The sequence below is a fragment of the Anopheles stephensi genome, chromosome 2 (assembly GCF_013141755.1).
Source record: "Anopheles stephensi strain Indian chromosome 2, UCI_ANSTEP_V1.0, whole genome shotgun sequence".
Lineage (NCBI taxonomy): Eukaryota > Metazoa > Arthropoda > Insecta > Diptera > Culicidae > Anopheles > Anopheles stephensi.
In genome coordinates, this window is record NC_050202.1 from 88,744,725 (window position 1) to 88,768,138 (window position 23,414).

The 23,414-nt window shown below is 47.6% G+C and overlaps 4 protein-coding genes across 33 annotated transcripts in view; 3 read left to right on the top strand and 1 right to left on the bottom strand.

Moving 5' to 3' along the window:
• The first annotated feature begins 470 nt into the window (after nucleotides 1–470).
• LOC118505160 lies at nucleotides 471–5,375 on the top strand. 2 transcript variants are annotated; one of them, XM_036040555.1, is made up of 6 exons: nucleotides 471–965; nucleotides 1,045–1,220; nucleotides 1,284–2,269; nucleotides 2,478–3,785; nucleotides 4,184–4,478; nucleotides 4,644–4,758. In XM_036040555.1, exons 1-6 carry the CDS (start codon nucleotides 826–828, stop codon nucleotides 4,667–4,669), a joined length of 2,931 nt encoding a protein of 976 aa, XP_035896448.1. In that variant the 5' UTR covers nucleotides 471–825; the 3' UTR covers nucleotides 4,670–4,758. The 2 variants fall into 2 exon arrangements, with proteins under 2 accessions (XP_035896448.1, XP_035896447.1); XM_036040554.1 differs by having other exon boundaries at nucleotides 472–965; nucleotides 4,184–4,569; nucleotides 4,644–5,375.
• Nucleotides 5,376–5,421: 46 nt separating this feature from the next.
• LOC118505258 (U6 snRNA-associated Sm-like protein LSm1) lies at nucleotides 5,422–6,220 on the bottom strand. Its single transcript, XM_036040816.1, has 3 exons — nucleotides 6,033–6,220; nucleotides 5,779–5,963; nucleotides 5,422–5,698 (listed from the first exon to the last, which is right to left on the bottom strand). The coding sequence occupies exons 1-3, from the start codon at nucleotides 6,079–6,081 to the stop codon at nucleotides 5,528–5,530; spliced, it is 405 nt and encodes a 134-aa protein (XP_035896709.1). The 5' UTR covers nucleotides 6,082–6,220; the 3' UTR covers nucleotides 5,422–5,527.
• Nucleotides 6,221–6,476: 256 nt separating this feature from the next.
• On the top strand, nucleotides 6,477–9,541 carry LOC118505176 (nuclear pore complex protein Nup107). Of its 2 annotated transcripts, none has more exons than XM_036040629.1 (2): nucleotides 6,477–6,629; nucleotides 6,701–9,541. In XM_036040629.1, exon 2 carries the CDS (start codon nucleotides 6,789–6,791, stop codon nucleotides 9,411–9,413), a length of 2,625 nt encoding a protein of 874 aa, XP_035896522.1. In that variant the 5' UTR covers nucleotides 6,477–6,629; nucleotides 6,701–6,788; the 3' UTR covers nucleotides 9,414–9,541. The 2 variants fall into 2 exon arrangements, with proteins under 2 accessions (XP_035896522.1, XP_035896521.1); XM_036040628.1 differs by having other exon boundaries at nucleotides 6,478–6,641.
• A 173-nt stretch (nucleotides 9,542–9,714) lies between these two features.
• LOC118505168 (peripheral plasma membrane protein CASK) overlaps nucleotides 9,715–23,414 on the top strand; it is a 207,945-nt gene continuing 194,245 nt past the window's right edge. For 13 of the 28 annotated variants that reach the window (XM_036040574.1, XM_036040587.1, XM_036040592.1 and 10 more), the window contains exons 1-2: nucleotides 9,715–9,872; nucleotides 14,557–15,056. In XM_036040574.1, coding sequence (XP_035896467.1) covers nucleotides 14,998–15,056 — 59 coding nt within the window. In that variant the 5' untranslated portion in view covers nucleotides 9,715–9,872; nucleotides 14,557–14,997. Of the gene's footprint in view, nucleotides 9,873–9,944; nucleotides 10,101–10,123; nucleotides 10,296–10,316; nucleotides 10,813–10,960; nucleotides 11,322–11,467; nucleotides 11,536–11,731; nucleotides 11,755–13,552; nucleotides 13,751–14,461; nucleotides 14,481–14,556; nucleotides 15,057–23,414 lie in introns of those variants that run through there. The other 15 variants (XM_036040576.1, XM_036040586.1, XM_036040603.1 and 12 more) reach the window with 15 other exon arrangements.

Below are 23,414 nucleotides of genomic sequence, written 5' to 3' on the forward strand. Positions count from 1 at the left end.
TCAATATAAATTCATAAAACTGTGATTTAAAATATATAAACCTGTAATATTTATATATTTATGTAATTTACAGTAGAGGACGACAATGCAGAAATCAGAATCAGAAAGATATCAGAATTATCGTTGTTTTGTTGTAAAAAAACTGTACATTTTCTTCAAAATTTCAAGGCAATCTAACAAATGCTGGATCATTTATTCAACAATAAAATAAGGCCACTACAGCGTGTTTGCTGGATCCTGTCATCCAAGCGATTGGACTGGTGCTTTTAGAAATGATTTTGACAGTTCCTTTCGCACAAACATATATTTTGTGTATTTAAACTCTTCCAGTTGTTTTATACACTATTTTACCAATTTATTCTCATTAATGAGCCACATATAATCGCGTTAAGTACATAATATGCAATGAAATAGGATTTGTATGTCTTTTGCTGATGACCGCTGGGTGCTCCTTTAGTGCAACGGCCTTTTCACAGTTGGCAGACGATTCGAAATCAAACTGAATGACAGGCGGATACAAAATAAAATAAACCGCACTTTTGCGTTCGGGACGGTTTACCTTTCGAGAGTGGTACGCTTTGCTTGCCTTCGCCTTTGTTTCGGGATTCGTAGCCATTAAGCCGCTCATGAACGACGCCTAGCAGTTCCCGGTGTGAGATATGCTCCGTTTGCTTGAGGTCCAACCCTTTTACCATGTTAGCTAGGTGGAGAAGCCCGCGGTGAGAAGTGAAGCCTACCCATCGCAAAGGAACATTGTTAGCATCATTGGGAGTGTTGATAGATTAGGAAAAAGATTGAGTGGTATTAGCTTAAGCGCCCGGTACCATGATGGATGTTGAAGAAACTACCAAGGTACGACTGGATCAGGAAATTGCCGGCCGGCTGCAGGATGAACACCCCGAACAGTTTATTACGTTGGTACGAATGCACCTGTCGTTTGAACTGGATCTCAACACCGACACGGAGTGAGTAGCTGACCCGGGGAGTGCTGTTGGGAGATTTTGTGTGCTTTCCCTATACCCGTGTACCGATTCCCGCCCACAGGAACGATCCAGCCGGATTAGACAAGCAGAAGCTGAAGAAATGGAAAGGATTTCACAAGAAAGCGAAGGGCTGCACATCGGCCAAAGTGACCTCACCGGAAACGGCAAAAGCAGCACTGACGAAGGCAAACATCGATGACCTGAAACAGCTGATTGCATTCCTGGAGCAGGAAGAGAGTATGTATCTAAGCCCTATTTTGTCGATTAAATTGCTGTGCTGAATTACCGGTCGTTTTTCAGATATCTCACAGGAAGGTATATTCCGAAAAACCGGTTCATTGACTCGTCAAAATGAATTGAAAAACTTACTGTTGCAAGGCAACATGTTACCGCTGGATGGGACCGGTTACACGGCGCACGATTGTGCTAGCGTGCTGAAGAGCTTCCTTGCCGATCTGCCGGAACCACTGCTCACCGAGCTTTACTACCCTGCGTACTGTCAGGTGGCCGATCTCTTCCACTCCAAGGAATCCTCCCATGCATCGCGCAGTGAAGATCGCCTGCTAAATGCTCTACAACTTCTGTTGCTTTTGCTGCCGGAAGAAAATAATATTCTGCTACGGCACATTATCGAACTGTTGCATCTGACAATTCAGCACGAAGCGACCAACAAGATGTCGGCCGTAAATCTGGCCACGCTCTTCACACCGCACCTGATATGTCCGCGCAAACAATCACCAGAGGCACTGCATATGACGGCTCAGCATATGTCCGGCATCGTGGGATTCATGATCAAAACCGGCACCCGATTGTTTCACATCCCGCCGAAGCTGGCCACCGATATACGGGCGTACTTTGTGGAGCAGCGGCGTCGTAAAACCATGTCCCCGGAACACATTCTGAACGAGTCCACCACCTCCGACTCGGTTGCGAACACGGTATACACGTTCGTTGATCGGGAAAAGACGGCCGAGGCGCATATAATGAATTCTACGGACACGGCTCTGGCGCAGCTGTACGCTCACATCCAAAGTTTGCCCGAGTCGTCGAAGAAGAAGAAGCTGGTGAGCAAGTTTAACCGCCAGAATGGGTACGGTACACCGCTGCAGGTGTTGATGCAGCGGGAGAAGCACGGGTCGGGCGGAACCGGCCCGGGTAGTGGCGGTGGGTTGAAGTATCCCCGCTCGATAAGCGACTCCATCAAGCGGCACATTTTCCACAAGTCGCTCATGTCGAGGACACCGAAACAGTCGAGGACGGGCAGTCAAACTCCGACCACGTTTCAGGTAGGTAACGGTGGCCGAGCTGCATGTGGATGTGAATGTTTTCGGTTTGTTACGATTTTATCCTCTACTCCTTTGCTAACCGCACCGGCTGTTCGTTTGCTATTGGCGTTTGATGTGTGCTGATGCCCTGAATTCACCACCAAATCCATTCATTAATCCTCTAACCATTCTCATACTGCTAAAACAAACTCTAACCAACCTCTAACAGACTCCGAGCGGGACGAGCTACGGCAGCGGAGGTCCGAGACAGCGCGTACTTTTCCAGAGTCCCGTCTCTGCATCCGATTCACCGTCCAGCGTTGGTTCGCCTGCGTGCATCAAGCGTTGCTCCTCTGTATCGTCCTCGTCCTCGTCGCTCTCTTCGATGTCCTCACACTCGTCGGCCGGTAATCATCCCAATGCCGGTTTCCTGACACGCACGAGCAGTAGCGAGAGTAGCTGCAGCACTGCTAGCTCACTAGAGCAAAAATCCATCTCCAACCGGGGCACAGAAATATCGAAAGCTGAAGCACTCAAAAGAAGGTCGTCCGGTGATTTAGGAGACGAGCACCAACTGTCCGCTGAGCAACGATGTGGCAGCATTGAGCCGGAGGCGGATGCTTCTTTAGAGCGGAAACGAAGCAGAGTAGACGATCGCCAGGAGCAACAGGATCACCAATCAGCGGGTCGCTCGAAATCCTCCCTGATGGTGCGGTTCGGTGTCGATACGGTTGCCGGTTGCAATCTGATCGAGGACCATGAACCGCCACCTCCCGAGGATGATGAAGACTTTGTCGAGCAGGAGGACGACGAGATCGATGGGAGCGAAAGCGAGCACGACGTGGAGTTTTCCCACGCCCGGCAGCTACTGTCGGTCGGTGACGATGGCGAACAAGATGACGATGAGGATGGTTTCGAGGACGATAGCGAGCGGATACTGAGCGATACCGAGGAAGATCGGTACGGGTCATCGGTGCTGGGCGAAACACGATCGCGATACCGGTCCGAGCCAAATCTTAGCGCTATCGGCTACCAGCATCGACACGGCCGGAACAATCGGGATAAGAAAGCGTTGCTAAACGAAGAGCTTCCCAGCGAAAGCTCGGAAACGGACTGCAAACTGCGATCGTCAGGCACGCCAGGCGGAGGTACATCGACCAAGCAGCGAATCAACTTCTTCAAGAACAAACTCATCAAGGGTGTATCGATGGGTAATTTGCGTTTTCCGTTCGGTGGTGATGCTAGCAAGGGAAGCAAGAAAAGTACCAACCGATCCGTTGAGACGTTAGATCAAACGGCCGCGACTACTGCGAGGAATGGCAGTTTTGCGGACTGTAGCTTTCTTCCGACGCTGCGAGCCTCTGCTTCTAGTGGGGCCACCGGGTGCACGGTGCCCGATTCTCATCCGCTACCAGCGACCGTTAGCTGGACGGCCAGCTGTCTAACCAGTACGCCCGGTCCGGCAACACTCATCGGCGGGCGCAATTCAATGTCGCCAATCACGAAAAGTACGCAGCGGATGCCAAAATCGATGCAGGTATGTGTCACTGAGCTTAAATTTAGTGCTTTTTATCGCTGTTTCAAACCAAGCAATGCTTCTAGCTTTGCGCTTTCTAGTTGGTTGCGCTGGTTTCTGTCTCACGCTTCGATCTAACCAGGCCATTACTAAAAAAAATTACATTCTTGTATGCCTTTGTTGCTTATTGTGTGTGATTTAAACCCGGTGGTGGCTTATGTATGTGGCTTAAGCTTTTTAAAATTCTATTAACTACATTTGTATTCAATTTCGAACGGGAATGTGAGCTAAATTTGTAATGATCAATATTTCCAATTGAAATTCGTTACAGCTTACTGAAGGTGGGCGGGCTTTATTTATACAATAGTAAATTAATGAAATAATTGCATCGATTGACTATTATTTGATTACATTCGCAGGAATCGATCATGACACCGCGATCGCGTAAACCGGTCATGCTGCTAGCGCTGGCAAATGCAAACGAACAGCAACAACTGTCGACGACGTGCGCCAGCTTCTCAAGCTTGAAGGAGGAAGATGAGGAAATGGATCTGGAACCGGCGGCAGGCGTTTCCACGCTAAACGGTGGCAGCAATGTGGCCACACCGTCACGCATCGATCGGAATATTAAGCAGCTGATTAACGACACAGGGCTGCCACCGATCGGTAACGAGGTGGGTCTACCCCCGATACCCAGCCATTTCCCTGCCAAAGGTAACATTGACTCCGGTTGCGTGGTTGTTCATGGTGGTGGTGATGTAGCTGAAGGAGACCAAGCGTCTAGCTCTTTGACGAGTCCCTTTCGGTAAGGGTTTACTTTCTCTGTATTGCTTCGCGAAGTTCCCTTCATCCTGTGGCTTTAATCATGTCCCGTTACAGACATTACCTGCTCAGTCGCGGTTTAATGCCGGCGGAAAGTCCGGCCGATCTGTCGTTCGCCAGCCAGTCGGATGATTTTGAATCATCGGCAGAAATTTTGGACCAACTCAGCGAATCTAAGATGAGCGAAAGTTTGCTGTACTGTATGAATGGGAACGAACCGAAGGAGGACCAGACGAAAAGGACTGCCGCCCCGCTGCAGCGATTACCCGAGCGGGTTGATTCTGACCTAGACGAGACGGCACTGTGAGAGGGAATCAGATTTCCAGAAAACAAGAGAGAGAATTCGCTTGAACCAGAGAGAGAGAGAGAGAGAGAGAGAGTAACAGTCAATCAAAATTTTAACTTTTTGCTCGTACATGTGCAAGCGAAGAGTTAACAAGCTTACAGATAAAGAAGCTTAATGCTGCTTAAATTACGCTATTATTCACGTACCGACACGTACCGAATCCATCATAACGGATCAAACGGTCGGAATGGCACGCTCGACCCGGTCAGCACCATATGGCGATGCGATTCTTCCGAATAATAAGCTGAATGGACGCGAATACTTAATCGGGCGCGTATTCCGATAAATACAGCACAATACTCAGTGCGCCACGACAGACGGATTCGGTACAAGACAAGTTGTAAAGAAATTGTATTACTTATGAGTATTTTTTGTAGCTAAGACACACACTTCTATATTCCCGTATACGTTCGAGCAATAAAGAAGGCTGCATATACGAAGAACCGTGCGTCTTACTGGGTGCTTTTCAAATAAAACAACGTACACGCATGCATTAAGACCTTTAGATGATATTTTAAAGTAAAAGTAAAAAGCGCTTCACATATGCTGTATCATCATTCCGGCAGTCAGGTTTGCGTTAAACAATAGGACAACACTAAAACTCATCCTGAGCCATCTCCGAGTTCATGTTCAACCCTCGCTCCTTCAGGGCTTTCGCGACCAATCGATGCTTCTCCTGTCGGGCCTCCTGCTCCCGGCGCTGTGCATCCAGTATGTCGTCGACGGAGATTTCCCTCAGGGGCAAGTTGCTTTCCTTCTCGCGATCCTGAAGCAGAAAAGTGAAACGAGACATTATTAATTAAACGAAACAGATCGCGGACCACTTTCTGCGCTGCGTGCGCTTACAATCTCTCCCAGCAATACAACGTTTTCTCCGCGGATGATCACCACACCACGCTGAATATCTCCGTACTCGTTGCCGACGTGTATCCGTTCGATGGTGCGGTGTAGCACCAGGTTAGCGAACTGATCCACGCTTCGCAGGTAACCGATCAGAGTTCGCCCGTCATGTAGCAGAACCATCAATTTTTCTAAGGTAAAAAGGAGATTGATTAAATTCTCGATTGAAGCTCTGGCTGTTTGCCAATACGTTTACTCACTATCGACTTCATACAGCATGTGGGCGGTGCCGAATAGTGGATTATCCATCGCAGAGGAATGTGGAAAAGGTGGCCGACGCCACTTGAGAGCAGTAGTTAGAACGTTAATATAGTTTTACCGGAGATCTCCAGCAGGCACGGAAAACACACAGAATTGGGATGTTGGTAATGGCAGAATGTTGTTGTAAACAAAGTTGCGGTAGTTTGACGTTTCGTGTCCGGTTCCCCGGTGAAAAATGGCTTCACAATCCAACATCAATAGGCCTTTTCGTTTTAATTCCCTTGCAAATGGTTGAAAACAGTAAAATGTTTGTTAAAATTAACTTGAAACGAATTGAGTCTCATATTCTTTAGATTGTTTGAACTGATATTACATTCCTTAAAATTTTTGCACAAAATTAGCAGAAGCAAAAAAACTCCGCTCCGAAGCTGTCAAACATGAGGCATTGTTGTGTTGTTGACATTCGGATTGCGCGCTAGCTTGGTGAAAACCCGGTGTCGTCTGCAAAAACTGTGCAAAAATTAACTTATTTCGGCACTCATTAGCTATAACTTGTGTCGAAATATTGTTGAGTGTATTTAAGATAACACTTCCCGGTAAAAAATAGTGTAAGCATCCCTCGCACATACTCAAAATCACTCTTGCTGATTCGCTTGTTCTGTTTTAGGTTATGGTGCAGTGTGTTGTTATTGGCGCATAGAAGAGTCACCATCGAATCTTGCGGCTTGTGTTGTCTCGTAACACACAATATCAAAATGAGCTATTTAGAGCGCAGTATGCACATGTTGGATGAATCGGCGGCCCAACCGTACCGTTTGATGGTCGGGTCTAAAGAATCCAATCGTTACAACTCGTTACAGCAGCAGCAACAGGCCCACGACCAACAACAGTTTTCGCTGTCCATGATGGGCGATAGTGTGCTAGATTCCGTGCAAGACGTTAGCATGCTTCGAACAGTCGATTCAGAGCGCGGTGGCCCCCTGTCCGGCAGTCAGATGAGTTTGGCTGCAGGTACGGTGAGCTACAGCAATGTCAACGTGCGAGAATCGACCAAGCAGCTGTGCGAAGAGTTCCTGCATGTGGTGCAACGCCACAAGAACGCGTCGGATGTGTTCGAAGCGACGGATGAGCTGATCCGAACACTGGAAGAGACGCTTGTGCCGATGAACAATGCCGCCAAGCAGCTGCTATCCGCCGGCCGCGAGCGCCATCTGCATGCGGAAGAGATGTGGCTGAATGCGGAGCGCGATACTTGGCGGTTGATGGTGTGCCTGTATCGCGACCGCTTGGTTACGCAAAAACAGGACAACGAGATGGACGATTTGCCGCTGGTAAACAGTGAGCAGACAATTATCTCGCATCTGTACGGGGGCAATGCGAATCTGCGCGAGTATCAGATGATTGTGGACTGGCTGGAACAGATGACGCTGCACCAGAATCAGACGGAGCTGAACCACTACATGGGCCGTACGGTGGCGTGGGAAAACACGCTTCATCAGCTGCTGGAGGTGGGCCAAACGGCATTCGGGAGCGGTCGTCCGTTGGTGAAGAGCCTCGATCCCGATGCACCGATCCGCGAGAAGCGTCCACTGCACGATCTCGACGTGGAAGATCAGATGCAGCTAGCCAAGCGCGTGTTTCTCGACATTCGCCAAGGGCGGCTGAAGGAAGCGCAGATCAAGTGCGAAAACTATGGCCAAGCGTGGAAGGCGGCCCTGCTCGAGGGCTGGCGGCTGCATCACGATCCCAACTACGAGGGCAAAACTGACTTCGCCACACGGGAATCGATCGAAGGGAACCCGAGACGGGATCTGTGGAAAAAGTTTGCCTGGCAGATGGCGGAAAGCCGCATGCTGGATCCGTACACGAAGGCTACGATCGGGTCGCTGTGTGGCCATCTCGATTCGATGGTGGAGGTGCTGTCCGAGCACTCGTGGAACGATATGCTGTGGGCGTACGTTAAGATCCAGATCGATATACGGGTGGAGAGCGAGATACGGTCGCACTGCATCAAGAGCTACCTGCCCATGCCGGACCGTTACTGGAACGGTAAGAAGTCGCTGGAGCAAATATTCGATGCGCTCGAGGCGCACAAGAATGTGCGCATCTGCACGGCGGCCAAGGACGTGGACAAGGTGATCCAGAAGTACATCATGCTGGACGACATTCCCGAGCTGATGCGTATCGTCGACGGATGGCTGGAGGGGACGGAAGTGGTGCTGATTCCACAGATGCTACGCTTCTTGACGCACTTCGTATTGTTTCTGCGGCAGATTGGCAAGACGTTCCAGGAGGATATTGGAGACCGGGTGATTAAGCGATACGTGGAGTATTTGATAACGCTCGGCGCGTCGCACATGGTGGCGTTCTACACGGCCGCACTGCCGCCGAACATGCAACTGTTGCTGTATTCACGGTTTCTCGACACCATCACCGACAGTCTGCAGCGAAAGCAAGCCCTAGAGGATGCGTACAATTTCGGACTGGACGTTCCGACCATTACCGTGTACACGGTGGAACGTTACCGTCTGATGGAGCCTGAAAACGACGAGTCAGCGCCGACCGCTTCCGGCACGTTGACCGAGCTGGACGAGCGGAAGATTTTCTCCCTCGAATGGCTTACCTTCTATCCCGAGCAACGGGGTGAGCTGTTATGGCAAACCAACACGCTCATCCGCTACTTCCTGGCCCGGCGCAGTATCGAAGCGGCACGGAAAACGTTCGCAGTGATACCGGCCGACACGATGGAGCTTATATTCACCCACTACGGTTCGAAGGATGACATTCCGTGCCGGGAGGAGGTTAGCATTCGTGAATATCTCTGCTACCAGACGTATCTGGCCGCGATCCAAGGGTACAACGATTGGTCCCATCTGTTCTACAACGGTAGACCGAAACCACCGCCGGTGGTGAAGATATCGAACTTTACGGAACGCGTCACGTCTGAGCACCGGGAGGAAACGTACCGGAAGGAGCTAAGCAGCTGGGAAGAGCGTATCGGTGACGTAACAACGCTGACGCGTGATTTGCTGTACAACGTACTGCTGTTCCCGGAGGCGGGCTGGCTGGTCGATACGGACACGATGAAACCGATGCCGGAAGACGACGAAGATTGGCAAAATCGAGCGGTGCAGATGGAGAACCTGCGGAAGCTCTGCATTCCCGAGATAGTGCTGTTGCTGCATCAGCTGCACACGCTGACCGATCGGCACAGCGAGAACCTGCTGCTGGCCGATGTGCTTAGCTCCGAGTCGCGCAAGCTGTACAGCGTGTTCCCCAAGCACAAGCTGGCGGAAACGCTTACAAAGATAGCCGAATCGTCCCTCACGCTCATGAACAACCGGAAAGACCCGTTTGTGGGCGATGGTGCGAAGAAGTAGAGATGGTGAGGTAGCACCAGATGAAGATTGCATTTACTGCCCCGATTTGTTTTTCCTTCTCAATTCTCTGTTTGTGTTTCAGTAAAATTTTAAGTAATAAAGTAATTAACTGTGGAAGAAACGTAAAATCGTAACGTATTATTGTTCAATTCAAACCGACGGCGAAGAGCTTCGAAGAACGTTCGAATGAAAGCGACCCGCAGGTTCGAACACTGAGTAGGCGCTGGAGTTTTGTACGACTGTGCGCGTGTGTGTGCGTGCGATCGCACTGGGGAGCTTATCATTTTGACAGCTGTGCTGAAGCTCTCGGCCGGATTCTTCATTTCGTAAACATTGCACGCGAAACCAGCTTCGTTTTTCTCAGTCCGCTGTTAGATCCGCTGCTGTTGCTCGGTTAGTGCAGTTTCGCGATCGTGTTCTATTGTTTCCAACCTCCAACACGGGCTGTTGTTTGCGAAGGTGGTATTTGCGTGTTGTGGTGTTTGTGTTAAGAGCTTAGTGTGTAAATATTTTCCGTCTATCGTTTTCTAGCGTGTGGAGTATCGGGAGGAGGCGTTAGAATCGGGTGCTGGGGTGGTGTGTTTTGATGACAAAACGGGGGTTGATTACGTACAAGGGGTTTTTATTCGTTGGGTGGTCGGTCAGCACCAGCTGGTACGGAAAGCTTGCGGTCCCGTTGTCATCTAAGTAAACATACCGGAATGCCGGTGCAAGTGTGGTAGTTTGGCATGCCGCACAATGTACTGGTGGTGCTCTATCGTGGTTGGCATCGCGTTGGGGTCATGGACTAATGAATCCGAAGCAAGTAATATCGCGACCAGCGCGATCGGTGACAGTGGATGTGTGATGTCACCGACGGAGGTTCGCTGTAATCGGTTTGGAGTGTGTGAAATGGGCTCAGATTGTTCAGCAATTAAAACTTTGATTCTTAATTTAACATAATTTTCTACCAATGCGAAGGCCCGTTCTAGAGGAATAAAAATAATTGAATCTGTCTTTTATGCGGCGATGCGTTCATCGGGAAGGAAATAGAAAAAAATAGACGAAGTAGGCTACGGTCGCCTCAGTTCGGGTATAAAAGCAGAGCAATCTGGTATGAAGATTGAGTATTATTTTATCGGTTGCCGCGTACGGTTCGTGTTGTAATAAAAAGTTGGTGTTAATGCAAGAAACGTTCCAAAGTGTAAATCAGTGAAATGTTTTAAGAAAAAAATCCCCCGAAAAAACGAACGGTAACGGAAAGCAAGCGTGGAATGTAAAGGTGTCCAGAAATTGGTGTTGGTACGCGCGCGCCCAAATGTCAAACTTCCAGCAGTAGAGTAACTCACAGGAAGCGAAGTATTCTCGACGTGTGTGTGTGTGTGGTGTGAGGGGAAAACTCACCCCACGGTTTAGCAAGGTAAGGAAAATGAGTTTCCGCTGTGCGATGAGGACGCGCGTACGTGTGTGCGTTCTTCCCGCTCGTTGTTACTGTGTTGGTACCAGTCTTTCTCACGCTGCCTTAGGAGAAGGAGTGCGTGTGTGTGTGTGCGTTAAGGTATCGCGATTTTCCCCGGAAAAAACGGTGTCCAACAAGGATACGCGCTCGGATTGTTGTTCTAGGTGGATCTTTCGCCCCGTGTGCTGGTTGGTGCTTTTCTTGCGGTCGCCTCTTTACACACGCTGTCAGTTTCCTACGGAGCCAGTGCCGTTCCGGTGGTTTTTTCCGTGATTAATATCGAATAAAAGCTATCCGTACTAATCGCGAGTGAAGCAGCATCAGTGTAGTGGGAACATTTACAACCGTGCTTTTAACCGTGGAAGGTGTTTTCGTTTTCCTCGCTCTGTCCACTTTTGGTTTCGCTTTTTGCATTGAAAAACGGCATCCGTTTGATCTGCGAGCACCCTGCCGTGGATGAAAACGAAAAGGTAAACGGAACGTCGTGTGTGTGTGTGTGGTTGTAGTTGTGTGTGGGGGAACCGTTCTGGCTAGTAGTGTAGTAACCGCGGCATTCCGTCCACTACGACGGGAGTGTCTGTACAACCTGCTTGCTAACCACCGAGCGGGCAAGCGAGCAAGCGAGCGAGCAAGCAAGCAAGGCGGGAGCCAAAACAAAAGCTGCGACAATTTTCACCCGACAAAGTAAGCTTTGATTGTGTGTGCTTTTGTTGTTGTGGATGGATGGGAATGGTGCATTTCGGTGGTGTGGCTCTACACTGCAGTAGTACAACGCGAGTGTTCCGTTTGGCGTGCGTATTACGTGAAAATACTTTCCTTCTGGTGGGAATCTTGTGTGTAGCAGCGTTGACAAGAACGCGTGAAAAACGCCCCACCCACCTGGTTACGGGAGCAGAGGCAAAGGTGTGTGTGTGTGTGACGGACGGGCGGGTGGAAAGGATGTAACGGAATGGCAATATGTAAAGTGTGGCCGACATTTACACGCAAATTCAGGTCTACGGCGTTTCATCCAGTGTTTATGGAAAGCTAAACATAATCTAGTAAATAGAGCGCGTCACGTCACGCGTAGTCAGTGTGCTCTGTGATGTGTCGCAATGCCTGCTGTGATTTGGGAATTGTTTTTGCTAAGCTCCATGCCACGGCTGGCAAAACACACCCCAAACGGCATTGCTGGACGCATACCAATGCATAAAGAAGTTTGAGCAAAAGCTTTAATATGTTTTGGATTGTAAAATAGCGGAGGTAAAAATGGTAAAAGATTGTTTTAACTACAACACTACTCCGCTCGGACGTGTACGGCAGCAGCACCAGCAGCTGCGCGAGTGCAAAATTCGGTGACACTTGTGTTGGTGTGTGTACTTATCTGCTGGTTGCTAGGTCTGTCGGTGTATGAGTTCAGCGCGCGCGTGTGTGAGTGTTTGTGCTCTGGGCTGGAAAACGTGTAGTAGAGAATTGCATCCTTTTTCCTTACTTCACAACGTGTTTGTGTATGTGTCTGTGGGGAAGTTTGATTGTGTTGTTACAAGCGAATGTAGGAAATGTTTGAGCCTCGACTGGAAGTGAAGTACTTGACATGAATGATGACAGTGAAGGTTCGGTTTACTTCAAACATTCTTGGGCGAGTTGCGGTGTAACGGCATGATGGCGAGAGTTTACATCTGTCAAAGTGTACTTCAACTATTTTAATTTCGTTTCTTTATTTCATCATTTATTTATTATAGAGTCGTTATACTCTATTGATCGTCTTCTTCGTATTGGTCTGCCTCTTTTTGGTTTTCTTGATTTAATTTGCACTTGTCCAGATAGTCAAACTGGTGCACGGGTTCGACATTCCGAATGAAATTCGATGTCCAATGCTAGCGTAAAGAATGATCCAATGCTAGCGTTTATGTTGATATTTTACAATCTTGGGAGGACTTGGCAACAATTTTTGAATGCTACGCTGTAATTATCCTTAACAGGATATTGATTCTAGAATTCGGAATTTGTCAAAAACCACATTTTCGCGTAAACAACGAACGCTGTTAACACTATTTTAGATAAATAGAGCAAATCTGATTGAAGACCTTAAATTTTGAAACTTCAGTAGAACTAGTTGGAATGAAAGGGCGGAAGGACAGTATCTTCAAATATAGTACAAAAATATCCTAAAAATAAAGAGTTGATATGTATAATTAAAACACGCTTCAATTCAGACTTCAACCCACTCAATTTGTGTTGTTAATAGATAATCAAGTCTTAGTTTTTCAAAGTCTCTTCAAAACTTATTATACAACTTTTAGTGTGGTCGTTACTTAGATCATAAAACTAAAAATACCTTAGAATACATCTCGCTTATCCTTGTATGCGTTTTCAATTTTGAATATCAACTCAAAAACACAAAAACCCCCTCGAACTTGTCAATTGAAGTTCTGTTTTCCGAACCCGCCAACACGTCCATCCTTTTGTGTTGGTGTGCACTTTCCGTGGGTGCTGTGATTGAGAAGGTCCTGCCAGTGTTCCACGTTACCGGTGGGCGTTAGGTGGTGTACCGTTACAGCAAACGCTCATCTTGCACGTGTGTGTGCGTTGGATCCTCCCCATGAGAGTGAGCTGAGTGGCTCAGGGGTTCGCTTTCTCGGATGGGAAACGGATCCCACGTCTTCCTAGGAACTCGCACCAGGCCCGGCTTGACCGGCGTGACGGCTTTCGGTGGATCATCAGTGCAGCAGGAGTCCTTCACGTAGCCGGATAAGTTAGGCCACACCGTCGGTCGCAACACTGGTCGGCAGCTGCCCCGCACAGCGAAAATCGCAGGGTTAGCTGCCTTGGTTTGGCTGCCTAACCCAACCGACCCAAAACAATGTGGTGTCCGTGCGTGCGTTTGTGCTTCGGGAAGACACACGGTGGGAACCGTTTGGTACGTAAAGTTGGTCATTGTTGTTTCGCCGAGCGTTTGCGTTGGCAAAAGGGACGAGTCATCGCGTATTGTGGTTATTTTTAGAGAGCTACCCTGCCTTATTACACACGAGGGTTGTCGGCGATTTTCCACACTTTGTTACGCTTGTAATGCACATGTAGTACGTGTTCAATTGGTCCGCTCTTTATGCACACACCGAGCGCTGGGCGATTGATAGAAAGTGACAGTGATGCGGATTATCCGAACGCCGCCGCCTACCCCCGTCTGATAGGGGTTGTGGAAAATTGAAATCGAAATTGGACGTATCACTGCAGAGACTATGTTTATCAAGGCAAACGAGAGTGAAAATATTAGGGCGAGCGTGGGTGGAAACCGGGTACTACTGATCGATCGTAAACATATTTTTGGGAAATTGATTCGCATTTCCTTCCAACGAAACGATGCTCTGCCGGCCGGAAAGTGTTGAGACTATCGAGAAGGGAAGGTGGCAATCGATCTGTGTTACATTGGATGTTTTCTTGTGATTTCCCTGGGAGGAAAAACAGACCGTACACAACCGGCAACGGAGATCAGTCAGTAGTACGGACGGCGTCGGTCCGGATCCATCTGCTTTCGGCAAGGGAGTTAAATAAATAATAACACCAGCGCACCAATGCGTGATTTGTACCGTCAACAACATGATCGGGTTACGGACTAATTTCAGAAATTAAAATTGCTTCTGTTCATTCTTGTATGTGTGTGTGTGTTTGTGCGTGTGTGAGAGAGTGTTTCTAGTGTATGTTTATTCATGCGTTATTTCGCCACAGTTTACGTACGACGCCGACGAGCTATCGACGACGACGCCACAGCGCAACAGTGCAGTGTGCAGTTGGTACGGTGAAGTGCAACCAAGTAAAGAATTTTCCCTAGTGTAGTGTGTGTCTTTTGCTAACCAACCACACCAGACAGGCGAGTAAGACAAATTTGGTTTGGTCTTTTTACTGAGCTTAATTTTCGCATCCAGCTGTGAATGGTAATTGTGCATGTGAAACACGGTGTCTGTGTGCGTGTGTGTGTTAAGAAATCATCTCAACAGTAATTAAAAAATCAGTAGCAGTAGAAATAAATAACGAGCATCGCGAGCGTTGATGATCGACGGGCCATCGTTGCGTGGTGGGAAATAGTGTGACACACATCGCACAAGGAAAAGCAGCACGTAATCAATCACAAATCGCAACTGTGCTGGGAAGCGGAACGATCGGCACACGATGGCTGACGACGAGATTCTGTTCGACGATGTGTACGAGCTGTGCGAAGCGATCGGGAGGTAAGCTTGCTCTTATGTCATTAAAATTAATCAAAGTAATTCATCAATTCCTATCCGCCAGCTGAGGTGTGGGACCGCCTACGCCAGCCGCACAGACAGATAAAGCTCTCTGTTTAATTAAAAAAATAGGCACGGCTAAATTCTACTTCCAAGTACCGAGGCAAGCGTGGTTCAGCACATTCCTGTGTACTGGCGGTGCATAAAACTTTTGAGCCCTGCAGAGAATTTACTACCCTCCACACGCAGTCTTTGCTAACAATACGACTTGCTTGATTGGCCGTTCCGGTGCACGAAAGTTTTTGCCAAAGTTCTAATGAATGCACTTGAGAACAGAGAGCGAGCAGCTTGAAAGTTGGCATCGCATTCGCGAGCATGTTCCCGTCTAAGGCCTATTTGTATGCAGATTCATTTGACATGGCATGGGCTGCGGGGGACATGGAGGGTAAAGAACAGGAGGAGAAAGGTATCCCAAAGGTATCACACACACTCACAAAAGGTTAGCGGTTGGGAAAAGTCTTTCCCTGAACTCAACAATCGTATTTGGTTTGGGAGTAAGTTGCTGTGTCTGAGTCGAGCAAAACAATTTGGTTGATGCACATTTTTGAAGTTGAAGTTGGTTGGGGTGTTTTTTTATTGGGGATGAAATATTCGAAAGAACGTGAATTGTAAAGAAATCTGTTTATTTTGTTTATTTTATAAAAAAGTTCTAATTTGTACATAAGCCAGATATTTGTAAAATGACGAAGTTAAGAGGGGAATACGCTGGGTAGCAAGACAAATAGGCTGTTAACATATTAAAGAGTATTCTTCAAGATTCTTCAAGACTTCAATATGAAACACTTTTCTAACATGTTTTTAGTTGAATCCGTTGATGTTTTCTTCGCGGAATTTTATTTGGTAAACTGTAGAATTCCAATATTCTATCAGCAGATGTAAGTCTCCGACGTACATGAATCACATGTTGCAGGTAATCAGTGATGGACGGAATCATAAGACCACACCAAAAATTTCAAAAAACCAGAGATCGTAAACTGCGTTTTACTAAAAAAAAACTAATGAAGATCGATTTGTATAATTATCCCACTTGCACCCTTAACCCAATTAGGTGGTCTTACTCTAATATTCTTCACTGTATTATTATCTTCCTTCGCCGTTTTCTCTTTGAAAGCCAAAACTACAAGTTATAAATGTTATTGAAGCGTTAATACGGTCAACTTGTTTGTTGTCTAGGTTGGCTTCAATTTGCGTATATTCAAACTTTATCCTGCTGTCCATTCAGAGAGTGAAAGCAAAACAATGCTAAGCAAAGAACGGACAAAAACATTCCTTTAACTTCTCGTCGTTATTTCACACCTTTCACACAATGCTCATTTGTCCTCCGTCCGAAACTGGAAAAAGTACTGGACATAACGAGATATATAGTTTGCATCAGATGCCTTCGGTGGTAGGTAAAACAAAAGAAAACGAGCAATTCCATCCGTATACCGCGCCGAATGAGATGTTGCGAAAGGTATGGCCGCGTAAAGTTTGTCCCGCGTCCATTCACCGCCGTCCGAGTGCGCTCTGTTCTGATTTCAATGATTAATGACAGCCGAGGCTAGGGTAGGCTAGCTTTGGAACCGACTCTGAAGCATCAACTTCATCTCGACAACTCGAGGAATGTTGTCCGGTTGTGATTCACCACTGCATCGTTTTACGCATTCAATTCACGCTGCTCCGGTGTGGCATCCGCGTTGACAGACGTGGTAATTGCGAAAGTTTACACACCTACACCCCCCCCCTGCTACGCTGTTCCACCTTGCCGGTGGTGAGTTTGCAGGGTGGAAAATAGCATTCGGAAGGATATGTGCAGCATCCGATTTGCGTAACACGAATCCTTTTGCATCGCTAAGGGGGCTGCATACTACGGGGTAAGCATTTGACCTACCACCTGCCGTCAGTCGACGTCCAAGTACACGCTGTACGGGCGCGCGCGAGTGCTTTGGGTTCCGCGTTTTGCGCATGGTCGACAAACGTTCGGTTGTATCTCATGGAGTGTGCTGTTCGAGTGGTACGATTTACCCCCGACAGCTAGAGAGAGAGAGAGAGAGTGGTTGTCGGTGTATGGGTACGATTGCTTTCCATTAACGTCCATGTCCGAGATACACGAGCAGATAGCACCTTACATTGGTCGTCCTTTGATGTGTAGGACAGGACAACCGATGCGACTGTTTGAGTGAGATAAAGTGAGCGCTGGGATTTTGTTGTCAGAAATGTAGCGTCCTTGTAAGCGTGCGAGAGTGTGTGTGTGTGTGTACCGGAACACTGAGTTCAACTGTCATCAGACATCCGGCCCGTTTATGTCACTTCGCAATGGTTTGATGTTAAACTTTCGCACGCGAAGAAGGACGTACCGCGCGAGAGGGAGAGACAGGCGAGAGTGTGAGACTGTGGCCGAATATTATGACGTCAGAGAGAGATGTTATGCTCCGTCACGGATCCGCTGTGTTACAGTGGTCCATTGGACCAAGGTGAAGAAATGCAAGAGCCACCAAACTTTGCTGCCCATCAATGCTTTGTTGGGCTGTGTATTTTCCTTCGCACTCAAGGGCTTATAGAGAAAGCTTCCGCGCCGAGTACTCCAGCTATCTCAGCATCCGACGTTATTCCAACGGAAACGATGGACGCGTAACTATCTTGAATCAGTCCCACGAGCATCCGATAAGATCTCAAATGGGTATCTTAAGATCCCGATGAGGTACGCAAGAACCGAGCCGGATGGAAATTGGTTATCATTTTGTGTTACAGTTTATGCCCAACCCCCACCCGTACCGAAGGTGCAGGTTTAAATGGCCGACCCGGCACCAGGAAATGGGATGGGATGGGAATCGCGTAGGATCAGCAAAACGAAAGACGCTCAATGACACTTGAAATTATGGTTGAATGATTTTCATGCCGCTCCCGGGGCGACGACACTGTCCACGATAATGATATCCTTGTGTGAAGGATTACTGGGCAACGAAATAAGATTCCAATTACGTCCTGTCCCGGGTACTGTTGTGTGGGTGGTTGTCGGTGGATCTCCCTTCACCCGGACGTAAGATGTGTTTCCGCCATGGGAGGGGGTTTTTCCGACCGCCAGTCAGGGGAGAAAGGTGCTCGAGAATAATGTAATAACGTGGGAAAATGGCATGAGACGAGCTCAGGAAAAGACTAAACTATGGGTACATTTCGTCGTTCGATACTGCCCTACCTCGGGTCTGGGCCTAGCGCACCACGGACAAAAGCTTGGGTGCTCGGTACCCGGAAAAACCGGATCGGAACCGTGCTACACCTCCCACAACCGAACCACCGTCAACCAAAAAGGAGCCAGAGGAAAAGGAAAAAATAATAAAAATAAATAAATGAAATGTACTTTTACCCTCTTTAGTATCATGGGTCGCTTCCGTAAGCATTAGTTTTCCGGTTCCACTTTCGCTCTCTCACTCTAGCTTAATGTGGTCTCTGCTGCAGCTTTTCCTCGCAAGGGGGGTGGGAGGCAGGAATCGGAAAAACCGGTGTGTGGTGGCAAAGGTCGCATTGCCGGTCGGGACCTTCGGTCGGTGCCAACCGGAGATTAAGTGTGAAAAGCATGATTAATGGTCGCATGCGATGTGGTTGAGTTCATATTTTGCACCAAACAGCACAACCACACACACACACACACACACACACTCAGCACGACCCTTTTACCATCAAACCACGACTCCGTGGAAGTAATAATTGCTTTCGGCAGTCCGCGCATGGTGGATCTTTGGGCGGTGGATTAATTGGGTGATGCGTGCGTTCGTGCGTGCGTGCATGCGTGCAACTCGTGTGAAATGTGTTCACCCCTAGCCTAGCTGGGAATTAATTTTTCACGTCCCACGGTGCGAATGCTCGAGATGAGCAAGGGCTTCAATAATTCGTATCGCTGTTCTTAAATGATCCTTTTTATTTACTTCGAGTGGAATAAATCGTACCGTGCGTCGTGGAGTCCCGCCTAATGATAGGTAATATTCATAAGCATAAATCATTCGTTTTGAACTAGATCATGCACAACTGTAAGCATACGTTACAAACGAGCTTATCCATTGTTGTACAAATGCTATCAAGCAGAGAAGAGACCATGCCAAACGTTACCTTCGTTGAGCCCCTTTTCTCATGGAGGCGCCTGGTGTCTAACGGCAAAACCGATCATACGTCCCGCGGTGGTTGCGCACGCGAAACACGGGCAGGAAATGGCCCCGACCGGTGTTACCCTTATTTATTCAAGAATTTGTGCGCTTTTTTGTTTTGTTTTGGGGGCAAACTTCATTTCGCATAAACTTTTGGCTAAACTCATAAATATTAATTGCGTGTGCATCCGGAACACGGTTAATTTCGTTTTGTGCTTCGGCGCTACTTATCATCTTTCAATTTGCGCCCAGTTTTAGGCGTCTAGGGGAGTAGAGTAAGGCCATTTTAATCATAATGTTTTGTTTCCTTTCGATGTTGTCGGCTCTTGTGTTTGCTTGCGGGAGAGAAAATTGAAAGTTTTTACTAGTACAATAAAAAAGCAATGACTGAAGAGTGTGTCACTGTAGTCGTGCAGTCATGTATTGGATTTTGTATCGTGGTTAGGATTGGTTCGTTTTGCTCTCGGTTTTCCAAGTAATGGAAAAAGCCAACGACATGCTCTTGTGGCTTCTGGCTGTTCAGGGGGTTGGAATCGGTCGCACCGTTCGCCGAAGTAAAGTTCCGGGAAAATGGTGCTGAATGACAGGCATCATGTAGACTGCAAGTAATCAAAGCTCCCCGATTAAGGATTTTTATCTGCTTTAACAAGCAACTGATTCTTTGCTGTCCAACTAAGTTATATAATCTCATGGGAGCGTGCGGCCCGGCTATCGGAATGTATCGCTGGCCCGGTACGTATCGTCCCGGTACGTCGTTTCCCCGAAGTAATCTTTCGCTTCGTAGAAGAAGTAGCAGAAGAGATGGAGGATAAAAGGAAGAAGGCTTCTGGCAACTACTAGCAACAGTAGTAGTAGCAGTGTGACAAATAAAGATAAACGATGACAGGTTTTCCCCTTAGTCAAAGCACTCCATTTGTGAGATGTGTGCATGTACACGTGTGTGTACGGGTAGAATACTTTTACAATCCTACACGCACGTGGCAGCGTGGTACATTGGATCGTCGCGGTTAGCATCGTGACATGATCAATGGTGTGCCTCGTACGGATGGTGGATTTATGGAAAAGTTTGTCTTCACACAAGCCACACAAGCTTCAGCTGCTTCCTGCACTTCACCGTGTATCCTGTGCCTTTTACTTACGCTTGAAGCATTCCCACGGGTTTGAGTGTGTTTGTGGTTGCGCTGAGTGGTGCATTTCCTTCGGGCCGTTCCGCGCGGTACGTGACTAACGAGCATTAAAGTGTATCCGAGGCGGTCCGCCGGCTGTGGTTTGGCTGTGGCCCTGCCACGGAAGTAATGTCCTCTGGTAGGGCAATTGATGCCGATGGGTGATTTTTGCCCCTTCATCCGAGATTGTTGGTCTGATTTCTGCGCACACACCACACACGCTCCGAACTTCGAGGTAAAAATGTTGCCTTCTTGATTGTGGGTTGCGATTGAAATCGGCCAAGTTATCCGGTTTGCAGTTGTAGCCATTTCTTCCAAATCGGTTTGTTCGCGGTTCGATTGCGTACGGTCATGTTTGCAAAGTTGGAAGCGGTCGTTCGATGGTGGGGTTCGTCTTTAATAGAGTGCATGTTGCAGCAGCAGACGTGACTTGTTTTCGACCGCAGATGTTTGCGGCGAGCGTCCGCAGCGTTTGGCTGTGTGTTTGAGGCCTCGTACGTGTGTCTTTCTATTGACGAACGTGCGCTCATCGGGATGGTTTACGATCGAATCGACGACACAGCACAATCAATAGATAGCGTATGTGTATATAAAGAAAGAGAGAGAAAGCGAACGAAGAATTGCTTCTTTTTCGAAAGAAATCTTCTCCTGGAACTAAAGGAATTGATTTGCTATCAGAACGTTAGACATCAAGTGGGATGAAAACACGGTGGAGAAGATGCCGGATTTAGCTTTTCTGTTGCTGGTTGCTGGGATATTGAAGAAAATAGCAAAAATAAAAAAAACCCGTCCAAGACACTAACCCAAGGAGGGTTTTTGAAATTACAGGTTGTGGCCGGTCCCACAGCCTGGAACATGACGAAGATTTATGGCGTTTATGTGTGTACATCGGTTGGTATGGCAAGTGATGGCTGAGTTACATATGGCTCTATTTATTGCTCAAGCGACCACCAACCGAACCGTGGCCGCGCACATGGCAGAACGTTCTGCTGTTTGATGCAGTTCAATATCGCACTTGACGCTGACAAATCGAATTTCTGCCTTGTTTTTTAGTTTTCTTCCTGAGGCTTGTCCTTACCCAGTTTATCCACTGGTCCAAGCACTCAGTTATCGATTGCAAAACGGCCGACGGCTCTTGGATTCATGATCGAGTTGTACTTCTTTTTTTCTCTGTAACTCTACCTCCATTTTCTCCATGTTCCAGTGTTGGGCTTGTGGGACCTGGAAGCTGATAAGTCGAATGCATTAGCGTTGGTATTTTCGTTTTGGAAAGTTACGCTGTTCGCCGTACTGGGTTTCTGTTAGTGCGAAGTACTCAATGAAATCCAGACTCCAGGCTTTATGGGAACAAGCTATGACGGAAGAAGTACTCTAGGTAGTGAGGACTATGAAAATGCGCAGAGAGAGAGAGAGAGAGAGAGTAAGAGAGGAGTGGTGGTGAAAGTGGGAACAAAGTAAAACATATGTGCCCTGCGAGGCACATCGTTTTGGGTTGCCATTTTCGTGCGCCACTGCTCCGAACAGGCTCGAAAGTTGTTACCTTCATTTTTTCTCGAGCTGGATTCTTTTTTGCCGGCTGCTCTGAGGTCACGTACCGGTACAAAACAGGGAAATAATTGATACGCGATCCCTTAAGAGTTGACGGAGTTGAGGTGAGGCGACGAGTTTGTGCTGAAAAGTGCGAAAGTGACTCCGCCGTACGGAAAACCGGGCCTCTGGTTGTTGGATACGTGACAACGGGTGTAGCGCTGAAAAGTTTTTGGACGTCGTTCAAAAAACATTCTTGCCTCGATGGCCTCGTGCCACCGGGAAATCGCATATACGTGTGTGAGTTTGCGTTTATACTGCTCAAAATAAAGCTTTCCCACTGGGAGAATCTGGTGTGCGTGAGTCTTGACTTTCCGGATGGCCGAGGCAACATTTAAGGTAAAAAAATAGAAGGACACAAAAAGACAAACTTCAGTATGCAGTCTACACTGGAGCGGCAAAAATATCTCCAGAGTGCACCTGGACGTGAATTTTAAGGAACCACAGGCATTCAAACATCTTGCCCGGTTGGGAAGTGAAAAAGGCGAAACACAAGCTATTTTGGATCGTTTGCTCGGGCATAAAAAAGGGGTTTCTCATACTGTGTGACGCATTTTGCATCCCATTTTGAAAGGCAAAGGCAAAAAGAGAGCAAAAGAAATGGGGGGGGGGGGGGGTGGCAAGGGTCAGAAGAGAGCATATGTTTGAGCTAAAATTGATCCTACTGCAATAAGAAATTATGTTCGCAGGGAGTTTTGCTTTCTCATGCGCAACGCTTAGTATGTTAATATTACATCGCTCGCTTGATTGGACAAAATGGACTCGTTTATGGACTTTGCCGTCGTTTGCATGGTTGCTTTGGCGAGAAATTGATTATAAGCTTGTAGTGCACGGCTCGGGCAAAAGCTCGTTAACTACTGCATAGTGATATTGTACTGGTCGGATTCAAACACAGCGTACACTTACGTGGATTATACTAGATTGGACATTAGCTTGCATTATATCGTGTAACTCGCCTGTACGCCTGAAGGTATGCAATTTTTAACTGAGAAGAACCCAAACAAAGACTTCCGTGCCGGACCGCAACAAGAGATTGCATACTTTCAGGCGTCTCAGCTCAACCGTTTAAAACGGATGAATTAACACACATCTACGTCAATATTTTAATCAAGGAACATTTAACTTGAACGTAGCAGCACTATTTATCTTTTAATTGCTCTCTCCCCAACACATTCTGCTCAGCAAGAAAGAACTTCGCACCAAAGTGGTTTCGCACTCTAAAGACGTCGATCTAGGCTGCTTAAAAACGATGCATATTTGATCGTTAGCCGGCGCACTCGAAACAATTGTACGCTGTGGAACTCTTCATTTGCTGCAGTTGAATGGACGGGTGCCCTTCAAGCGCACCAACCCTGTTTTCCATGGTCGATGCCCAAGAAGCAAATACAAGTGCACAGGACCGGTCGGTAACAGTTTCTCTCATAATATTT